The following is a 19,297-nucleotide window of genomic DNA, read 5'->3' on the forward strand; positions in this document are numbered from 1 at the left end:
GTGGCAGTTACGGTTATGGGACACTTAAATCGATATCTTGCCTCATTTTCTCACAATCGATACGCGAAATTGGCAACAACTTTTGGGAAAAAATCCGAGAGAGGGAGTTAACATGGCCGTGGCTACACCAGTATTCTATTACTCTGCACGAACTGATAAAAAAATTCTAAAAATAAAAAAAGGTGTTTTGCCCTATCTCCCCTGTAGATGACCGGTCTGCTAGACTAGCGAACCTGGCGGGAAATACTGAAACCACGTAGTAAACACCCGCTGCTTTCCCCTACAATCTTTATTTTAAAATTTAATGGCATTTATTATAATGCTTATTAATTTATAGTCATAGCCATTTACAGATTTACTAGTTAGTACACAGGTGTTTATGAGTTATGACAACCCCTATTTCTATCTGATTTCTATACCCAAATAAAAAAACATGTTGCCGTGGCCGGCTAGTCCTTTTTGGACATTCCGATTTCTGGCGGCGTCGAGTTCCTGTACTAATGCTATTTTTGAGAAATCGGAAAGTACAAAAAGTACTTTTTTTGCCAATCAATAATTAGAAAGCTATACATTGCCTTTAATTGGCCTTTTTACAATCAATCGGGCATAATCTTGTTTATTTTATGGCGAAAGCCTCTAATTTTTAAGTTTTTAGTTTTTGTTAAACTTACTTTTGTCAAGGCCGCTTTGCCATAAGGCACCATGTAAACCGCGGCTGCCGCGCGGCTGAAAATTATTTGACCGTCTGTCACTATTTATTTCATAAATAACCTATTTTACACCTGATTTTTATGAAAATTTGACAAGTTATAAAGTAAAAGACGTCAAACACGTGGGGATATTTAAAACAATTTATTTCTAATTAGAAGTACCATATTTATACGAAAATAAAAGAATTTGAATTTAAACTTCGTTTTTTTTACAGAAATATTTAATATTTTCACGGAGGGTTTTGTATGTAACACATTGAACACTTTCATAATAAAGCTCAGTTAAAAAATTTCATGTTACATTTTGTCCGAGGTTAATTACCCTCGACTAACAGTCAACACCGAAACCAGTGCTCCCGTGTTTTCATCTTTTTCATCTTCACATTTATCTCTACTAAGGTAAGTTCAGTGCACGGGCTGAACTAATTCTTACACTAACTACAACATGGACATGATAGCATGCAACGATTGCGGGAAGGATATTTCAAGGGTCAAGCTACTTTCACATAAATCAAACAATTGGTAATTATGAAGTTGTTTAAAAAATTATACTTAAGTATAATAGTTTTCCAGTTTCGATAAAAGCCGGTTTCCACTTGATGTTGTACAGACATACTTACGTACTAAAGTTTCTACAGTCGCAGAAGAAGAAACAGATCTTTTAAATGATAACACAAACTTATCAGAAGCCAATGGTATCGACAACGACGCATGCGTTGACTGTAATGCTATAGAAATGTCACCAGAAAAAAATTTGAGCGTAACTCGTGATGAAGCAGTACCATCGGAAAACAAAAGTTCAACTTCTGACCCTGTCAAATCAAGTCATTTGCCTTACAGACCTCGAACTCGCTCATACTCTCATCGCTCGAGAAGTACTTCGGAAAGTTCCATTTCATATAGGAGGACATGTGATACAAGTTGTTCGTCTTCCAGCAGATCTAAGTCAAGAAAATGCTCCAGAAGTAGGGGCCTACTGGGTCAGCTTCAAGATCTCACAAAAAATGGAAATCTAATCCAGAAAAACCTCGCGGAGGAGATCGAATTCAAGGACAAGTTCTCCTATGTATTGTTGTCCAACACCATCGAGCTCAAGGAAAATATCACAAAATAGATCAAAAGCAAGAAGCTCTGGCAAACATGGCTCAGAAAGAATATCTCAGTCGAGAAAACGCTACTCATGCACTCAATCAACATCAAGAACATCATGCAACAGAATTCCCTTTCTGCAAGCATGGCTTCTCAAATTTATTTCCCTCACGTCCCTCGTCACACAGCCTCCACTTGAACCTACCATAAGACTGCAAGCAGCAACAGAATAGACCTTTTTCCCATCGACTCCCTAAAAGACACCTGCACCGCCCGAAGAAATATTCTTATATCAGCCGACTAACACGGGAGCACCCTCGTCTAGCCGGAAACCCCTCAAACATCTTCCTACCTTTTCCCACGCCTAGAATATTCATGCACCTGCACCGCACGCGCCAGAACATTCAACCCCTTTTTAGATTAAGATCACAATGCATAAATAACCGTAGATATAGAAATAGTTTTACTAATTATTCACTTAAACCCTAGTTAAGTGACCTGTCCAAACTGTCACCACAGTTCGGGGGTGGCTTTAACACAGGACTATTAAATACTAATTTATACCTCAAACTCACGCTTTCTCCCGTAAATCTCAAGACTTAAAACTATAATTCTTCCTACCCCTCCGTGACTCATCCTAGCGGATGGGTACCCTTTAACCTCCCTAAAATTCGACTTAAGTGAGTTGACAGAACTGTCAACTCGAGTCGGGGGTGGCTTTTGCATCGAGCCTTCTTTCCCCATTGTTTTCTTTATTCAGGTCACGGCCGCATATTTTCCATATAAAAGGCCGTGACTTTCCTCACATAGTTCAAACAGTTCAGTTCCGACAGTTCCGTTAGCTCTGTCTAGCTCGTTAATTCCTTTAGTTCCTCTTGAGCACCTTGCAGCTCTTGCCGAGCTCTGAGACCCAGTTTAAGGTACCAGTCAGTTCAGTTAAGTTAATTCTGTGAATTGGACCCTTCCCTCACGCATTGCTCAACTGTGACAATTGGTATGTCACACCTCTATTTATTTATGTCTGTAGATTAGACTTAGTAGCCAATACACTTGCATTGTGGATCAGCCGTCTCCTTTTTATTTATTTAAACCACTTTTAATTTAATTATTCCGTAAAGGGAAGAATGAGTAAATCCATGATCCCTTTACAATCACATAAAAATGGATCACTGAGAAAATCAAATTTCAGAAGAAACTCACGGAGTACATCATCGTCAAGGGCAAGTTGTGATACGTATCGTTCTGGAAGACGCTCGAACTCGAGAAAAAGATCTCGTAGTAGATCAAAACCAAGAAGGTCTTGAAAAAATTGTTCTGGAAGAACTTCTCAGTCAAGAAAACGCTCCTCAAGTAATGGATCAACATCTCATGGAAATGGCAGCAGTTCTTATTGTAGAAAAAACTCACGGAGTACATAGAAGTCAACGAAGGGTTCTGATTTGTATCGTTCTACCAGACCGTATACATCAAGGACAACTTGAGATATGTCTCGTTTTACAACACCATCGACGTCAAAGACAACTTCTGGTATGTCTCGTCCTGAAAGACCATCTTTGTCAACGACAGCTTCTAGCATGTCTCTTTCTGCCACACCATCGAACTCCTCAAGAAAGCCGACAACTCACGAAGACTTCATACTCTCCTTCGACCTATCTAATCTTACTGAACAAAACTTTTCGTCGCAAGAAGAACTTGAAAAATATTTGAAAGAAGTTGGAGGGACAATTGTTTCTGGGAAGGATCTTGAAACTATGCTACCTCAATCATCAGAGGTAATTGCTATTGTTACACTTGGGGGTGATGTGTAACACGAGTGTATTAGGACGTCCACACGGTAAGACGTCAAGTAAGAACATTCCATTCAAGAGACACTACACCGCCTATTTATGGTAGGTGAACAGCAAGGTTGAATCATCGAGTGCTTTCGCCCTTGCTGTCTCTACGAACAATCGAAATAACCCGTATGACTTATTACTGAGCAAGGTCGGTTGTACGAGTACATCCGCCCTTGCTTGTTTCTACAAAAGAAGAAGATACCCTTAACCATTTACTACAAAGCAAGGCCGAACGTTCGAGTACATTCGCCCTTGCTTGTTTCCCCGAAGCGTTAGACAAGGTGCAAGCGTCCTGTGATGCTACCGCAACATTCAGACAAAACAAGGTCGAATGTACTCGTACATTCGCCCTTGCTTGTTTCCAAGAAGGAGGTGGTGTGTGGTGTGTCTCACGCGTATGTCACGTGATCTCCACGTGACAGATCCCCCTCGTGAAGGCGGTCGCCCCCGACTGCTTGATAAAAATAAAACCCCAGAACGGAAACCCCCAAAAAAGTATTAAAACCCTAAATCAGAAAACCCAACACACCAAAATAAAGAACAAACAAAAAATCCCGAAAACAAAAAATTCCAAACAAACACCCCAAAAGAAGCATTTAAAAAAAACAAAGGAAATGTCGTGTCAAACCTCCGCCACCTGTTCGAGGTGCGGTAGGAAGTGATCGTCTTGAACATCTAATTGTTCGTGGGCCCTCATACGGCCTCTCAGCCAAACAGTTTGGTAACTGAGATAAGTTGTTGCCACCACTAGTAATAGTAACATGATCAGAAGTTCAAACGGATATCTTGGCTCCGACAGCTGAAATTCTTCGGTCGTCTTCTTCATTAACTCTTGAATCTGGAATCCTGTCATTTCAGACGACGCACGAGCACCGTCGTTTCGGCGCAGTAGGTCGCTGATGAAATTAATTGATGTGGCATTCGCCTTCGGGAGCTCAATGATGGCGACCGATTTGAACGTTGTTACATTAAACCCCACTGCGGCCAGCGTGGGTGCTACCAGAGGATCTAACGAGGCCTCCAATCGTCCGTCTAAACTGGCGGGGAAGACCCAGTCTTCCGTTCGAGCCGTACATCCAGGAGGGACATCAAAAATCCCAAACGGAGGCAGCAACAATGATTGCGGGGGCCCTTGGCTGCTACCGATCGGACATGAGAACACCACCTCATGAGCTGTAACGGCTGAGAACACCCAGCGATTCTCTCCAAGATAAGCTACTTCGGATCCTTTCCATTCTTTAAATTGTTGTCTGCATTGCGTTAGCTTACGGTTGGCGTCATTGGTGAATAACGAAATCGCACAGGATTTCCGTGCTCCCCGTTTTCCTAAACCTGTATGAAAATTACAAATTAATCGTTCCAACTGTTTGCAACCCCGAACGTCGGCAGTCGAAAGTTCAATAAAGGTCTCCAAATCTGTGGAAACGGCCAGAAAATTCGGTAGGTCCCCGATCGCCACTCCATGGGTGCCATTGTCTGTTGCTCGTGGTAAACTGAAAATTTCAAACAGGGTATACTGCTGTGCGTGATCGTAGATCGGAATTTTGATAAAGAGACGAAAACGTCCCTCCACCGCTGCCACCGTCACCGTAGCTTCACGATAGGTCACCCATAATTCTTCACTCGATACTGCCCAACCCAAGGGTAGTTGTCGATTAACTGCTTTCAACACCGAAGCCATTTGAGCAGGTGGAAATATCTGAGGCGCTAATCGGCCGTTTGCCAAGAGGGCCAACCCTTCGTCAAGAGCGTCTGCCAAGTCTCGAAGCCACTGCAGGCTCGCTTCCATCGACTCGAATGCTGTGTCTAGATTGATGAAAAAATCGAAATACTCGATCATGTAAGCTTGACGCTCTGCCATTCGACCAAGCAAATTTTTGTAATTCTTTGTTAGTTCCGCCGTTTGCCCTTCCAACTCCTGGATCAGCTTGGTATTTGTCCGGATCTCCCAAAGTGATTCGTTCACTACAGTTGCCTGCTGGTCCATCAAATGGACTATTTCATTTTCCCGGTGTGTAAGGCCGGTGATCTTCTTATTCAATCCAGCGAGATCAGCCTGGGTGGCTACTCCGAACAGCCACTTTAACGCTGATCCGCCGCCATCGATCACCGCTCGACGTTGTTTGGAAGGAGAACCAATGGCGTCCCGAAAAGTTGCTAGTCGATGTTCGGATTGATTTAATTCACGTTCAAACCAATGACACTTGACATCAAGTTTTTTGGCCGCCGATGCACCTTGTTGATTTCCTGTTTGACGGCACTTAACGGCCATGTCCGCGTACTCCTTCAGCCTCACTTTCAATGTCTGAACCACTGCCTCTGCCGGTCGTATATCGAGGTCTGTTATGACTGTCCAGAATGATTCTCCGAACGCGACACCCGGTTTTTCATTGAAAATCACGGTGTCTCGGACAAGCAACGCATCTACATTGACTGACCCGAGAAAGGTCAATACACAAATTGTGTAAGGCAGCAACAAAGCGAGGTAACGATTCGGTCGACCAGCTCGACGAGCCGGCTGTATCCTTGTGGGGAGGCGGGCCGGCCTGCTTGCTGTCTCTGGCTGACGAACTCCCCCAGATGACGGTACTGGATGGACGCTGTTGTCGGATAAAACTGCAGCCCTCTCACCGTGGTTTCCATTATCCGTACCCGTCTCCCGATGAATCCTCACAGGTGGTTGAGGGGCGTTTGGTAGAGGTGTCTCACGTGTCGCCTCTGTGGATTCCGTATTCAAATTTGGACCTCGTTCGACCAAGTCGTGAAAAAGTTTCATTTTTACGACGTGCACAATCTCCGATTTTCTTGATCCGGAACTTAACTTCACTTCGTAGTTCACGGGAGTTGTCTGTCGGATCACTTTGAACGGTCCTTGCCAGCGATGAAGCAATTTTTCTGCTCGTTTTACTTTTCGAAAGGGTTTGTACACCAGGACTTGATCTCCTACTTGAAATTGAAGCTCTCTGTGGCGACTGTCATACTCTCGTCGCTGGTTGTCCTGGGCGACTCCCAATCGCGTGTGCACCAATGCTCGAGCCTTCGCCAATTCGGTCACAACCTGGGTTGCATAATCCGGAGCCGTTCCCGACGTAACCAGCCGAGGGTTGGCATCCGCACCTAATTCCAAATCAATAGGTAACATTGGTTCACGCCCGTAAAGCAAAAAAATGGTGAATATCCCGTAGATTCCTGCCGCGCCGTGTTGTAAGCAAAACACACGTAAGGTAATGCCTCGTCCCAGTCTCTATGGTCCGCGCTGACATACATTGAGAGCATAGCCGCCAAGGTGTGATTCATTCGCTCAACCAATCCGTTTGCCTGTGGATGGTAACTTGACGTTGTCTTGTGGTTGGTTCCAAGATTCTTCATGACTTCTTGGGTAAGCTCAGCTATAAAACATTTCCCTTGATCCGAAATGATGGATTCCGGTGCTCCATGACGCAGCACAATTTGTTCAACGAAAAATGTTGCCACCATATCCGCCTTTCCGTTGGGCATGGCCCGTAGTTCCACCCACTTCGTTAAGTAGTCAACAGCAACGATGATCATCTTATTTCCGGTGTTGGACATTGGAAACGGACCTAAGAGGTCGATTCCCACCTTTTGAAATGGACGTGCCACCTGAATACACTGCAGGAAACCGGCTGGCCGTTTGTTCACTCCTTTTCGACCCTGGCAATTAGGACATGATTGCACATAATTCGTAACATCAATCGCCAAACGCTCCCAAAAGAATCGATTAGCAATTTTCGTTAGGGTGCGTCGAACTCCCATATGCCCTGATATCAAGTCGTCATGGTATGCCTTTACGACGCGTTCCCGAAAGGAACGTGGGACGCACAGGCGACGATACTGTTTACCGTTTTTAATGGTCTGTAAGCATAGTCGCCCATTGAATAGACAGAAGTTTTTTAACGTTGCACGACCTGCTTCCAACTGGTCCATCAGACGACGCCACCGCGGGACCCGACGCTGCTCCGCAACGAATTCTTCCTCCGGTCCAAAATCCACCGATCTGCCACTCCCCACAAGTCCAATGGCCACACAGCGATCTTCTTCTTGGTCTTCGGTCACGGGTAAAGGGCATCGCGAGAGGCAATCTGCGTTGTCATGGAGTTTTCCGCTTCTATACCGGATTTCGATGTCATACTCCTGTATCGACAAGCTCCAACGGGCTAGCCGTCCAGCGAGATCTCGTTTGGTTAACAACCAACACAGCGCCTGGTGGTCTGTAACTACCACGATCTTGCATCCCCATACATAACCTTTAAATTTTTTTAAGGCCCAAACCAAGGCCAGGCATTCTTTCTCGGTGATGCTGTAGTTTATTTCGGAGCTGCTTAACAGGCGGCTGGCATAGGCCAACGGATGTTCTTGCCCTTCCACTCGTTGTGCCAATACCGCACCAATGCCGTAGCCACAGGCATCGGGAATGATTTCCATTGGTAGGTCATAATTCGGATGAGCCAGGACTGGGGCTGCAAGCAGCGCTTGCTTCAGTGTGTTAAAGCTGGACTCCTGGTCAGGACCCCAATCAAACACTGCATCCTTTTTGGTTAACAAAATTAACGGGCGTGCAATTATAGAAAAATCTTTGATGTGTGGACGATAATAAGAGCACAGGCCAAGATAGCTCTGTACTTTCTTCACTTTAAGAGCCACCGTCTTTCCTTCGTTGCACGGTGGGAACTCCTTTACCGCTGCTAATTTGTCCGGGTCTGGACGAATACCATCCGCATCCACTACATGACCTAATACTTTCAAACTGGTTTCCGCAAAATGACATTTGGACACCTTCAACTTAAGGCCCGCTTTCTTTAGACTCTCCAATACCAACCTTAGTCGTTCGACATGGAGGTCGATTGTTGACGAGTACACTATAACATCATCCAAGTAGACGAGACACGCTGTCCATCGAAGTCCGGCCAGTATAATATCCATGGACCGCTGGAATGAACTGGGACCGTTCGATAGGCCAAATGGGAGTACCTTGAACTGGTACAACCCATCAGCCGTAATAAAGGCAGTCTTGTGACGGTCCTCGTCTCTCACCGGAATCTGATGATATCCGGCTTGTAAGTCGAGGATGGAAAAAAATTCTGCTCCTTCCAATCGGCTCAGCACATCCGCAATTCTTGGTAGAGGATAAACATCCCGTACCGTGACTGAATTCAGCTTTCTGTAATCGACACAGAATCTCCATGTTCCATCCTTCTTTCTGATTAGCACCACCGGTGCGGACCACGAGCTGTCCGAAATTTCGATAATTCCCGCCTCTTCCAAACTTTTTACTTGTTCGTTCACGATGGTTCTAGCCTTCCACGCGCTGGCATACGGGGCCTGATGGATTGGCGGGGAATCTCCCGTTTCAATGTTATGTTCAGATATGTTGCAGCGGCCTACTTCCGAAGCGTTTGCCGCAAAACATTCCAAATTTTCTTCTAGCAATTGGAACATTTTTTCACGTTTGTCTTTCGGAATGCCATGATTTACTTGTTTTTTGAGGTCGTCTATGAGTCTCCTCCGCTGATTCACTTCTTCCTTTGTTGGTGGTCTGGTCATTGGGGAGTTCTCTTCTTTTGTCGTTAGGCCACAGCTCAGCACTTCTCCGTCGTAGCCACTGATGACTCCCAATGTCGTCCCCTTTGGAATCCACACGCTAGTCGACGTTAAATTGGCCAACGGGGTGAAATCCACTTTGGCTGCCAGTAACGCGTGTCCCACCGACACTCCCTTGGTTTGTAGAAGTTTTCCTGATGGTTCGAAACAAAAGTTCTCCGCCTGTAATCACATTTGCCACTGAGAAAGAAGGGATTGTTACATCAGCGTTGGTAATCAATTTAACCGACCGTGTTTGGTGATCTGTCCGCTGCGATGTAATGGCTGCAAGAGGCTGATCTCCAAAAGTAATTGAGGCCTTCGGCTCTCGATAATCAATTTGTACTTTGCCATACTGTTTCAGGAAATCATTGCCCAAAATCAAATCAATTCCGTCCATCCCAAATACCACCGCTTCGCCAGTTGCTGTTCCCATTTTGTGGTTGACCGAAATGGTGGCTGCTCCCATCAACGTTGCTTGTTCTCCATTAGCCATCACCACCCGCGGTCCGTCCCATGGACGCAGCACAAACTGGGATGCACGTAGCAGCTCCGGTGATATAACTGTCAGTGCTGCCCCTGTGTCGACGACTGCCATTACTTGCCGTGTTCCACAAGTGACTTCTTCTCTGATCAGCTTGCTGAAATCTAGTCTAAGGATAGGTTGCTCCTTTATCTCCTCCTGTGTTGATGAATCTGCAGTCGTCTCGGCTAGCTGGGACACGATGTTGATTGGCGCGGGAGGACCCAACGGCCCTCTCTGTGGGCCAGGAGGACCTGAGTAGGATCGTTGTCGGAAACGAGCAGATTGCGGATTTTCCCAACAATTCCGGGCCATGTGCCCCGTTCCGTTACAACAGTAGCATTTGAGTACTCCGTTATTGTTTCTGTAGATTCTCTCCGACTCTCCCCACGTAACTGTCTTCTCGTTTCCTGGTCTCTTCGGAGGTGGAGTTGCTTGAATCTTCAAACTTTCTACCGCACCTTGCAGTTCTTTAATTACTTTCCATAATTCCGTATCAGCCACAGTTGGAGCTGGTTTTGGAAGGGTCCGAATGAAATCAATTGGAACATCCGCCACTCTGGTTGCTGCCACCCCGAGCACCGCGTCCGGCCAGTTTCGTCTATTGGCCAAGAGCTTGGCATCAGTAAACCGTTTCGCCGCCTCTAAAAATTCTTCGCCTGTTTTGGGTTGTAACGGGTACAATTTTTCGACCAACGAGGGCCGTAATCCCCCAAAAAGATAGTCGACTTTGGTGGCTTCCGCCATTGTTGGATCCACCACCCTACAAAGATCAATAACATCGTAATAGTAGTTAGTTGTCGCTTCTTCGATACCTTGAACCCGGTTCCGCAAGCGTGTTTCCTGGAACAGCTTGTAGTTTTGTTGCTGAAATTCTTTCAAAAACAGTGTTCTGACTCCAGTTACTGCCGGAAGATCAGCTGCGTTGAGGCCAACCCCCGGTCGTATGGGTAAATCACGCCACTCCGTCGGAAGTGTGGAGCACAGGTACCATTTTCTTGCCGCTCCATCCAGATACATGCTGAAATTCGCCCTTAGCTCCGTATCGCCCCATTGATTGTACGCTCCCGTTGACTCGTAACGCTCAAGCCAGTCGAAGGCGTCATCTTCCGGCGTTGCCTTAAAGACCTTGGGACTCAAAAACTTTATCTGAGGAGGCATAATGCCAGTACCTGAATCACTATCGGTATCTGCAAATAACTGCTCCTCGTCAGTGCTATCCCCGTTTTCCTCTTCTTCGCTTTCTTCGCTACTTTCGTGTGCGTCGTCAATACTCTTGTCTACGTTAGATTCTTCAAGATCTTTCGCAGTACTCTCCAACTCGTCGTCTTCACTTTTTTCGCTACCTTCTTTACCTGCCTCAATACTCTTGTCTACGTAAGATTCTTCAAGATCTTTCGCAGTACTCTCCAACCTTTTTTCAGCCTGGATTATCCGCTGCCCACTTCCCACTACGTCCTCTGTGCTGTCCGGCTCAACAGTTTTTCCTTCCAGATGCTGTTCCGGTACCGGGCGCGTAGATGGAGGCAAAGGGTGTAAACGTCTGCTCGGATCCCTTGGACAACTAGGCCAACGTCGATTCGATGACTTTCTCATTTACCTCCGGCAAAAAAAATGATTAATGTCTTTCTGCATTACAATACCTCAAAATCTTGTCACAGCAATAAACGATTTCCTTGAGAGAAAGCTAATAGAAACCAAATAGTCTTCCCCACTGTCAGCCGAAAACGTGGCTCCGTATCCAACAATTTAAGATTTGGCACAACCCGTTGGTTAAACCGCTTGTGGTAGAGCCCCTAAACGATTTTCGCCTCTGACAATGAATAATACTATAAGATAAACTTCCTTGCCTTGTCTCCTTAGTAATGCTGCATCTCCACCATTTGTTACACTTGGGGGTGATGTGTAACACGAGTGTATTAGGACGTCCACACGGTAAGACGTCAAGTAAGAACATTCCATTCAAGAGACACTACACCGCCTATTTATGGTAGGTGAACAGCAAGGTTGAATCATCGAGTGCTTTCGCCCTTGCTGTCTCTACGAACAATCGAAATAACCCGTATGACTTATTACTGAGCAAGGTCGGTTGTACGAGTACATCCGCCCTTGCTTGTTTCTACAAAAGAAGAAGATACCCTTAACCATTTACTACAAAGCAAGGCCGAACGTTCGAGTACATTCGCCCTTGCTTGTTTCCCCGAAGCGTTAGACAAGGTGCAAGCGTCCTGTGATGCTACCGCAACATTCAGACAAAACAAGGTCGAATGTACTCGTACATTCGCCCTTGCTTGTTTCCAAGAAGGAGGTGGTGTGTGGTGTGTCTCACGCGTATGTCACGTGATCTCCACGTGACACTATTGAGACAATAGAAGGACATCAAAATATGGAGCCTATATTGCCGACTGAGGATGTTGAACTTAAAAAAATTGCTTTGCATGAAGATCTATTTAAAACCGTAAACGGTAAATATACTAGTTTCGATGAAGTTTCACAGACACTAGACGCGTATTTGGAAGAAAGCAAACAAGAGCTTGATGAAGCGTTCGCAGAAGATGAAGTTGAAGAAATGGATCCGGAAGACTTGAAAATGATTATTAATTTAATAATGGAACGAGTAAAATCCTTGCGCTGTCTTGCCTACTTAGAAAATTTGGAAGAAAAAGAAGTGACAACAATCCCGGCTTACAACGACCGCAACAGATTTGAATCCATCATTGGCGTGCTACACAATTCTCCAAATAGTCGTGAACACTATGAAACTGCTGCAATTTTTATTGAAAAAATATTGGATCTTATTGTCGGAGATGCGAAGCCACCAGAGAGAAACTATCAACACGGGTTGAGGTGAGCATGCTCAGCCAGCCTGCTCAAACGTCAATGCGCTGCCACCCTGCGCATATTTTGTTCCCAATTCCGAGCGTTCCTGCGGCAGAAGATCGCAACTCACTCAAAACAAAAGCTGGTGTTCAATACTGGTTTAGTAAGCATGCTCAGCCTAAAAAGCCTTTTAAACAATGACCTTAATCATTTAAACATTACCTCAGACATTTCAACATTTAGGAAGCTTTTACATTTTTAAAAGTTGTGGACAATATGGAAGCAGAGAGCTCAGAGATGGGACAGGTAGACACCGAAGAGGTAGACTTAGGTAGTCAAGAAGCAGTTTTAGAAGACTTTACCAGGAAATCCTTAGACGGTGATACAGTACCACCACCAACAATGACTTATGGTCGTTTAGTGGAGAGCAACAAGTCTTAGTTGAACAGGTCTGGTCTATCCAGACATACCTTGGGAAGAATTTTAGCCTCGGTGGCTTCTCAGCTGGTAAGCCAATTTTGAGATTCATGATGCTATCTGTTTTTATACCAAACTTTCTTTCTTATAACCCTTCAGGACTATATTGAAAACACATTTGCTGTAGAGACTATGTTATTCACACACAGACCCACTCCAACAAATTTCCGTTTCACATCAGTTGCACTGGGAAAAAACTACAAGAAACTGCTTGGATCTGAAACCGGGAAGAAGATGCAGGATGTGATTCGGGAAGCAGGCAAAAGATTCCCCAGTAAGTTTTAAGCAATTTTTTCACTGTGAATTTAGTAAATAGTGTTTTTCTACTTTTCTGATAAATTTAGGACCTGACCCAGAAAAACATTTGGGCTATAAGAATATCTTAGTTAAAGCAGGAAAGCAGCTCCAAGTAGAAGAGGAGAAGTAAGGGATCTTACCGCTTGTTCCTACCAACAAGAAGAACTACCTGACCAGTCCGTCTTAGAAGAAGTAATAAGGAGTCCTACCGGTTGTTCTTACCACCAAGAGACCGATCAAGAGAACGAGCATTCGCAGAATTTTCATACTTCCACTATTGAGAATAGTAGCATAGCCAAATGCTCCAACTATCTATAAGAGTCAAATCTTGAAGACTATTTAGTTGATCCGTCTTCAGTCAATGAAAAGGCGACATCGCTGGAAGTAACTTCACTCGAATCTAGGCACTCTTTAAATAACTATAACAAGACGATGGATCCTACTGCATTTTCTGGCGCAATTACGAGCGATTGTACTAATTTGTTGTCTAGTAACGTCTGTACAATCTGGTAATGAATCGTAATTAATGCTGTTTTTGTCCTCTCTGAAACCTGTCTGAACTGTACAATAAGGGCAAATAAAGAATAAAATACCGTGGAAATAAAACGAGTGATATTTTTGTATTTATTTGTAATTGCGTTCGAATATTTTTTCGTAATTACTAGTTAAATTTACTAAATTTGTAGTAAGCAATAGTCAAATAGTAATTATAGTCAGAGTATTTCAATGAAATTCAAACTGACGCGAGAAAATGGCCCCTGGTTGTGATTGGTTGTTGCGTTTTTAGGATAAATATTATACAAGACGGCATTATTTTGCCTTTTTTTACACACCAAAACATTCCTTGTCTTACGAGGAATCTAATTATTGGTTTTAAAACATGAAACGAGCAAAAACAATGCCCGAACGGGGTGCCCAAAGTTTGCCACTTTCTGTGGTTTTCCCCTCCCCCATGAAATCGTCAAAAATTATAAAGTGAATTATTGGACAAACTAATAATCCAAAATGAATTATTTAACTTGAAATGAATAGCAGTTGGTAAGAGCTATCGATTCCTGTAAATTTTAAAGCAAGATTTTCATAAACAAAAAATTTTAAAAATAAATGTTTTTTACAATTTTTGCGTTTCAGAGAAATACTAGACTTAGGCGAGAAAACAAAAAAAAATTATTCGTTCCTAAAATTTATGCTTATTTCATAGTTAATAAAAACGTAATCAAAAACAGCGTACAAATTATTTCATCGAAATTGTTTGATTGAATTCATCTCCAAAGCACTGGGCATTTCCTTGGCATCGATAGAGGGAACACGCGTTGAAGGACAGGGGAGATCTGGCTAGGGGAGAAAAAAATGCAGAGTGAGCACGTTTCTTTACTTATTCTTTAAAATTTATCAGCTCTGAAAGGAAATTGAAATTTTTTACAAATGAACTTCATAGTTATGGCTACGGTTAATATGTTAAAAAAATTAAAACTTGAATTCGGCTAAAATACGCGTGATTAACAAGACGTTAAAATGATATCAGATGTCATAGCGGTTTGAAAAAAGGCAAAGTATATACAGAGTGCCTGTTTCCATCAAGCCGCCATCTCTTGCTTAGACTTGGTTGGTCAATTTTTGGAAAATGTTTTCCGAGGCTCTTATGAGACTTGAAATTATTTGGTAGAAATAGGCCCATTTTATTGTAGAAATAGGACCGATTTAAAAATATTTTTTAAAGTGGTCCTATTTTGTAGGGTCCTATTTCGTAGGTCCCATTTGACGGGCCTATATTGTAGGGTCCTATTTTGTCCGGGCCTATTTCACCGGCTACCATTGTGATTACAAGAAATAGCGTTAAAGTGTTTCATACAAAGAATTGTTGTCTTCAGATGTGTTGTCTTTCAGAAGCATACCATCATAATGTTATAATCAAGATTAATAAATCCAAAAGTAATTGAACTTAAAAGGAATTCCAACGTTTTATTTTTATTTCATTTTTGCCGTTAAGTCATCGTAGATGAATACGATCAATTGATGTCCATCCTCTCCTAAAGATTTCGATAGGCCAAATGCGGATGAGTAAAAAGAAATTCCGGGATGATATAGACTATTATCGTGACCAGTTGCGCGCTACCTGCATCGTGAAGTATTCGTTAAAAATAGGGAAGGCGAGCAAATAAATTTTATCAGACACAAAAAGAGCAACAAAAAATAACATATGCATATAGATTTTCATTAAAGTATGTTTACTACGGAAAGATTCGGACTTATATGCTCATTTTATACTTCGAATCAAAATCACGTACTTCTAGACAAGCGCTGCGCTGGATTTCATTCCTAAAATTCATTGAACAAGAAAACCGAAATCCTTCTTTAATTACATTTAAATTGTATTCTATACACTCACACATGTAAAATATAAAATATTTTATCTTAAAATCTTAAAACCAACCTTATTCTCACAGACCTTTTTTATTTTCCAATTGCGAAATATTTGTGAACAGTAAAACTTCAATATGCTGCCATATTTGAACGAAAATTCCATCCATGTATAATGAGGTTCTTGTGTGTTGGCTTGTCAGCAAATTGCTTGGTCGTCTTGACAATTGTTATTGATGAACACTATAAATATAAGTAAAAAGCACTTGAGAAATACTATTGTAATATTGTCTTGTCGATTGTAACGCAAATAAACATTAAAATACATATTTACGAGATCATTTCTAATATTTATTACTACAAATATTCAGAAACATAATCTTGGATAAAAGACCTTATTTCTATGTAAGAATGAATGACCTTCTGCTTGGTAACATATGAAATGGGAAAACTTGAATGAACAAAATTTAGACGATCTTCCATAAATCTTGAAAATCTCCGTAACATTCAGGGATTTCAACTTCGACGTATTCAGCGTTCTTGTCACTTTCGTGCAAATGAGTGTCTGCAACAAATGGCGATGAATCCTAGAATACAACATAGAAACGACGAGGACCCTTTAACAATGAATCCATATGTTTTTTTGGTTTTTATTACCTGATTTAGTTCTGTGAAATATTCGCCAGACTCATTGGAGCACTGGGCAAGTTTGTCGAGTCCACTGTAGTATGTTCGATTGAGCGTCTGGTTCCGGCAAGTTCGAATTCGATGGCAATTCCAGCTTTTTCTCAACAAGTCTAATTCTTGTTGGATCAGGTGGGTGAAGCAGTGGTGGAGACAAAAGATGTCGACTGCAGACTCTGTGTCTAAAATATGCGACGATAACATTTCCCTGCAAAAAAATGGCAATTATTAGTAACTACAATATACATGAAAATATTGTAAAACAGTGTAACGCAGCCATTGCCAACATCGACCCAGAAACGTTCAATTCTTTGGTTGTGGACAGATCTTCCCACAATCAGCGATCGTCTGTTGGTCCCGCGCACAGTTATCATGTATCTCCCAACGAGAATGTTTTCCCCGCCTTTGTCTGTCCTGAACGTAAAAGTTTTTTGAAAAATATTAATTTAATTTATTACGTGAAATTTGTGTTGTCACCTTACTCTAGATGGTACTCCATAAATGGATACCCCTTCAAAAAAACTGTATAGAACAGTAAGAGCTCTGTTGTTGTTGGAAACCTTTAAGTACAATCCCATTCTTGAAAATCCATCTATTCCTCCATGGATTGCAAATCCCCAGTTTTTTAGCTTTAAGTGCCCATCTGGAGCTAACCTAACCTAACAATGTACTTTCTCCTATTCAGTTTTCTTCCTTTAGGAATGTTTTTCAAATCCTTCACAATTCTTATGGCCTCTACTATTTTACACCTCTGAACATAAACATCTCTTTCTTGAAATCTACTTAGAATGCTTGCAGTTCCCAGATTAGGTCGATCTTGCAGGTAATCATGAACAACCTCAATAATCTCCTCTACACTTATATCTGAATATTTGTCCCTTATCCTGATCCCCCTTTCAGCAAGCCGACTGTATAGGTTTCTCTGACGTATGCCTGTAATTGATGAGATCCTACTGACAGCGTATCCCAGGCCTTGCAAAAATAAGGAATGAGAATAGAAACATTAATTATAATAAACATACACAATTGCACATCTTCATACTGACCTATGTAGTGTAAGATCCGATCCCACAATTGTTCACTTCCTACAGGGCATGGTTTGACTAAAAGGGATTCTTTTAGAACACCACTTATAGGATTTAAATTTAGTGTACTATCACATGGCGGGTGGAATGACTGAGTAATTAAAAAGTAAACCATTGTTAGAAAAATGATGAATATTCTAATTAAAAAAGTTACGAACCTGACACTGTTGGTGTTCGTCCAATAACTCGCACTGTGCCATATTTTCTACAAGTCAAATTTTTTAATATCAATTTCCGGGAAAGAAAATAATTTAATTCACTAGAAACTAAAATTCCTGTCTCTTTTTCTACTTCTCTAGCCTGTTGCTGCTCCTGTAAGCAAAACCACCTGCAGACCAACTCTTGATGCTGTCATGGTCTAACATTAGAGGTCCCAGAACTGGGTTAAAGTCTATTTTACCCGACCACAGTATACTTAATAATTTAACTTAACTAACTTAACTTAAACTTAACAAACTTAACTTATAATTCTACTATCAAAGAAACTAAGCTGGACAAAGCCCGAGCAAAGCGAGGAAAACAGGGGATTTGGGTGGGTAAAGTAAAGTAATATAAAATATAGTATAGTATAGTAATATAATAAAGTAGTACAGTATAGTGAAGGAAATATTAAATACCAATAGTAAAAAAATATTAAGTAAAGTAGTTACTTCTGCTTTTTAAAATTCAGTCATATAAGAAAAGTATAGTAAGTGTCACTTACAGTGCTGCCCTCACGGGCAGGATTGTAGGTGGCATGGGCCTTCTTTTTTGTGTTTACGTTGGAAGTGGCGCTTGCCCCTTTTTAGTTCAGTGTGTATTTTGTAATAGTCGTGAACGAGGACATCTCTTTTACCTCCCCCGTAATCAAGTCTCAATCAAGTCCCCAGTTCTCTCTCTCTCTCTTTTGTTCCCCCCTTTTTCAACCGAGAATAAACCCGTTCGTTTTTCCCCCTAAAGTCATTTTTCTTCACCTCATTATTTCACCCTCAATCCCTCATCTCTGTTATCACGTTCCATTGCACGTGAACGTGGGTAACAGTAAGAAGACATTTAAATTTTCAAAAATGACATCGGTCCAAAGAAAAAAGTTAATGAGAACTACACTTGTAGACAAAAAAGTTGAATTACAAAATGAATTGAACGAATGTAATGAAGACAAGGAAAAATTTTGGGTAATATAATACTATATCTGCATGAAAAAATATTTGTAGGGAAGAGTTGAACCGGACGTGGGTTTGTCCGGACAAGTTTGATAACTCTTTTCAAAATCCATGTAAGTAAAAAAAAATATATATACTGCATGATAAAATAATGGTATCGAAGCCGTGTACAAAATTAGGTGTCGTTAGTCGGTTCCGGTTTGAAAATATTCACATTTTAATTTTTTTGTTTCAATATAAAAAAAAAGTTTGGTTTTTTTTTGGATTACGGAAAGACTAGCTCATATTGTTTAGCAAAATTTTTAGCGTTGATTCTTCATTCAAACGTGAATTTGCTGCCGCAAAAAAAAATTAAAATCTATTCAGCCGTTTTTTTGTAACGAATTTTGCGGTGGAGGACCCCCATGTGGGTTAGTCCGGACGAGGGTGGATGGGGTGAAACCGGACAGGCGAGGCTGTGCGACCAGCGCTTGTTGTTGGCATTTCAATGCCCCCCAAAAAGGTCAACTTCGCTGACCAAACATCCGATCTGGCAACGTCTGGATGGGAGTTTGGGAAATCGGCAACGAAGGATGGAGCTACGGACGACCTGCGCCCAGACGATCGACTAGTTGCCTAGAAGACACACGTGTCCCGGCTCCCAAACTTACGCCTCGCCCTTAGTTCAGTTTTTTTT

The 19,297-nt window shown here is 42.2% G+C and overlaps 1 protein-coding gene and 1 long non-coding RNA gene across 2 annotated transcripts; one reads left to right on the forward strand and one right to left on the reverse strand.

Moving 5' to 3' along the window:
* The first annotated feature begins 12,590 nt into the window (after window positions 1–12,590).
* Window positions 12,591–14,083, forward strand: LOC116919618. The gene is made up of 4 exons (XR_004391969.2): window positions 12,591–12,738; window positions 12,803–13,082; window positions 13,152–13,326; window positions 13,397–14,083. It is a non-coding gene; the product is annotated as an uncharacterized LOC116919618 (long non-coding RNA).
* Window positions 14,084–16,755: 2,672 nt separating this feature from the next.
* Window positions 16,756–18,040, reverse strand: LOC116918539. Its single transcript, XM_045170941.1, has 3 exons — window positions 17,638–18,040; window positions 17,441–17,570; window positions 16,756–17,366 (listed from the first exon to the last, which is right to left on the reverse strand). The coding sequence occupies exons 1-3, from the start codon at window positions 17,677–17,679 to the stop codon at window positions 17,044–17,046; spliced, it is 495 nt and encodes a 164-aa protein (XP_045026876.1). The 5' UTR covers window positions 17,680–18,040; the 3' UTR covers window positions 16,756–17,043.
* Between the last annotated feature and the right edge of the window lie 1,257 nt (window positions 18,041–19,297).

This window comes from Daphnia magna, linkage group LG3 (genome assembly GCF_020631705.1).
Source record: "Daphnia magna isolate NIES linkage group LG3, ASM2063170v1.1, whole genome shotgun sequence".
In the NCBI taxonomy this organism is placed as follows: domain Eukaryota; kingdom Metazoa; phylum Arthropoda; class Branchiopoda; order Diplostraca; family Daphniidae; genus Daphnia; species Daphnia magna.

What these genes read in the sequence shown, in the direction of transcription:
- LOC116918539 (XM_045170941.1), bottom strand. Translation starts at nt 17,679, where the DNA reads ATGGCACAGTGCGAGTTATTGGACGAACACCAACAGTGTCAG. An exon ending in ACGAACACCAACAGTGTCAG is followed by an intron (nt 17,571 to 17,637) that starts GTTCGTAACTTT and finishes TTAATTACTCAG; the next exon opens with TCATTCCACCCGCCATGTGA. An exon ending in TCGGATCTTACACTACATAG is followed by an intron (nt 17,367 to 17,440) that starts GTCAGTATGAAG and finishes TATTTTTGCAAG; the next exon opens with GCCTGGGATACGCTGTCAGT.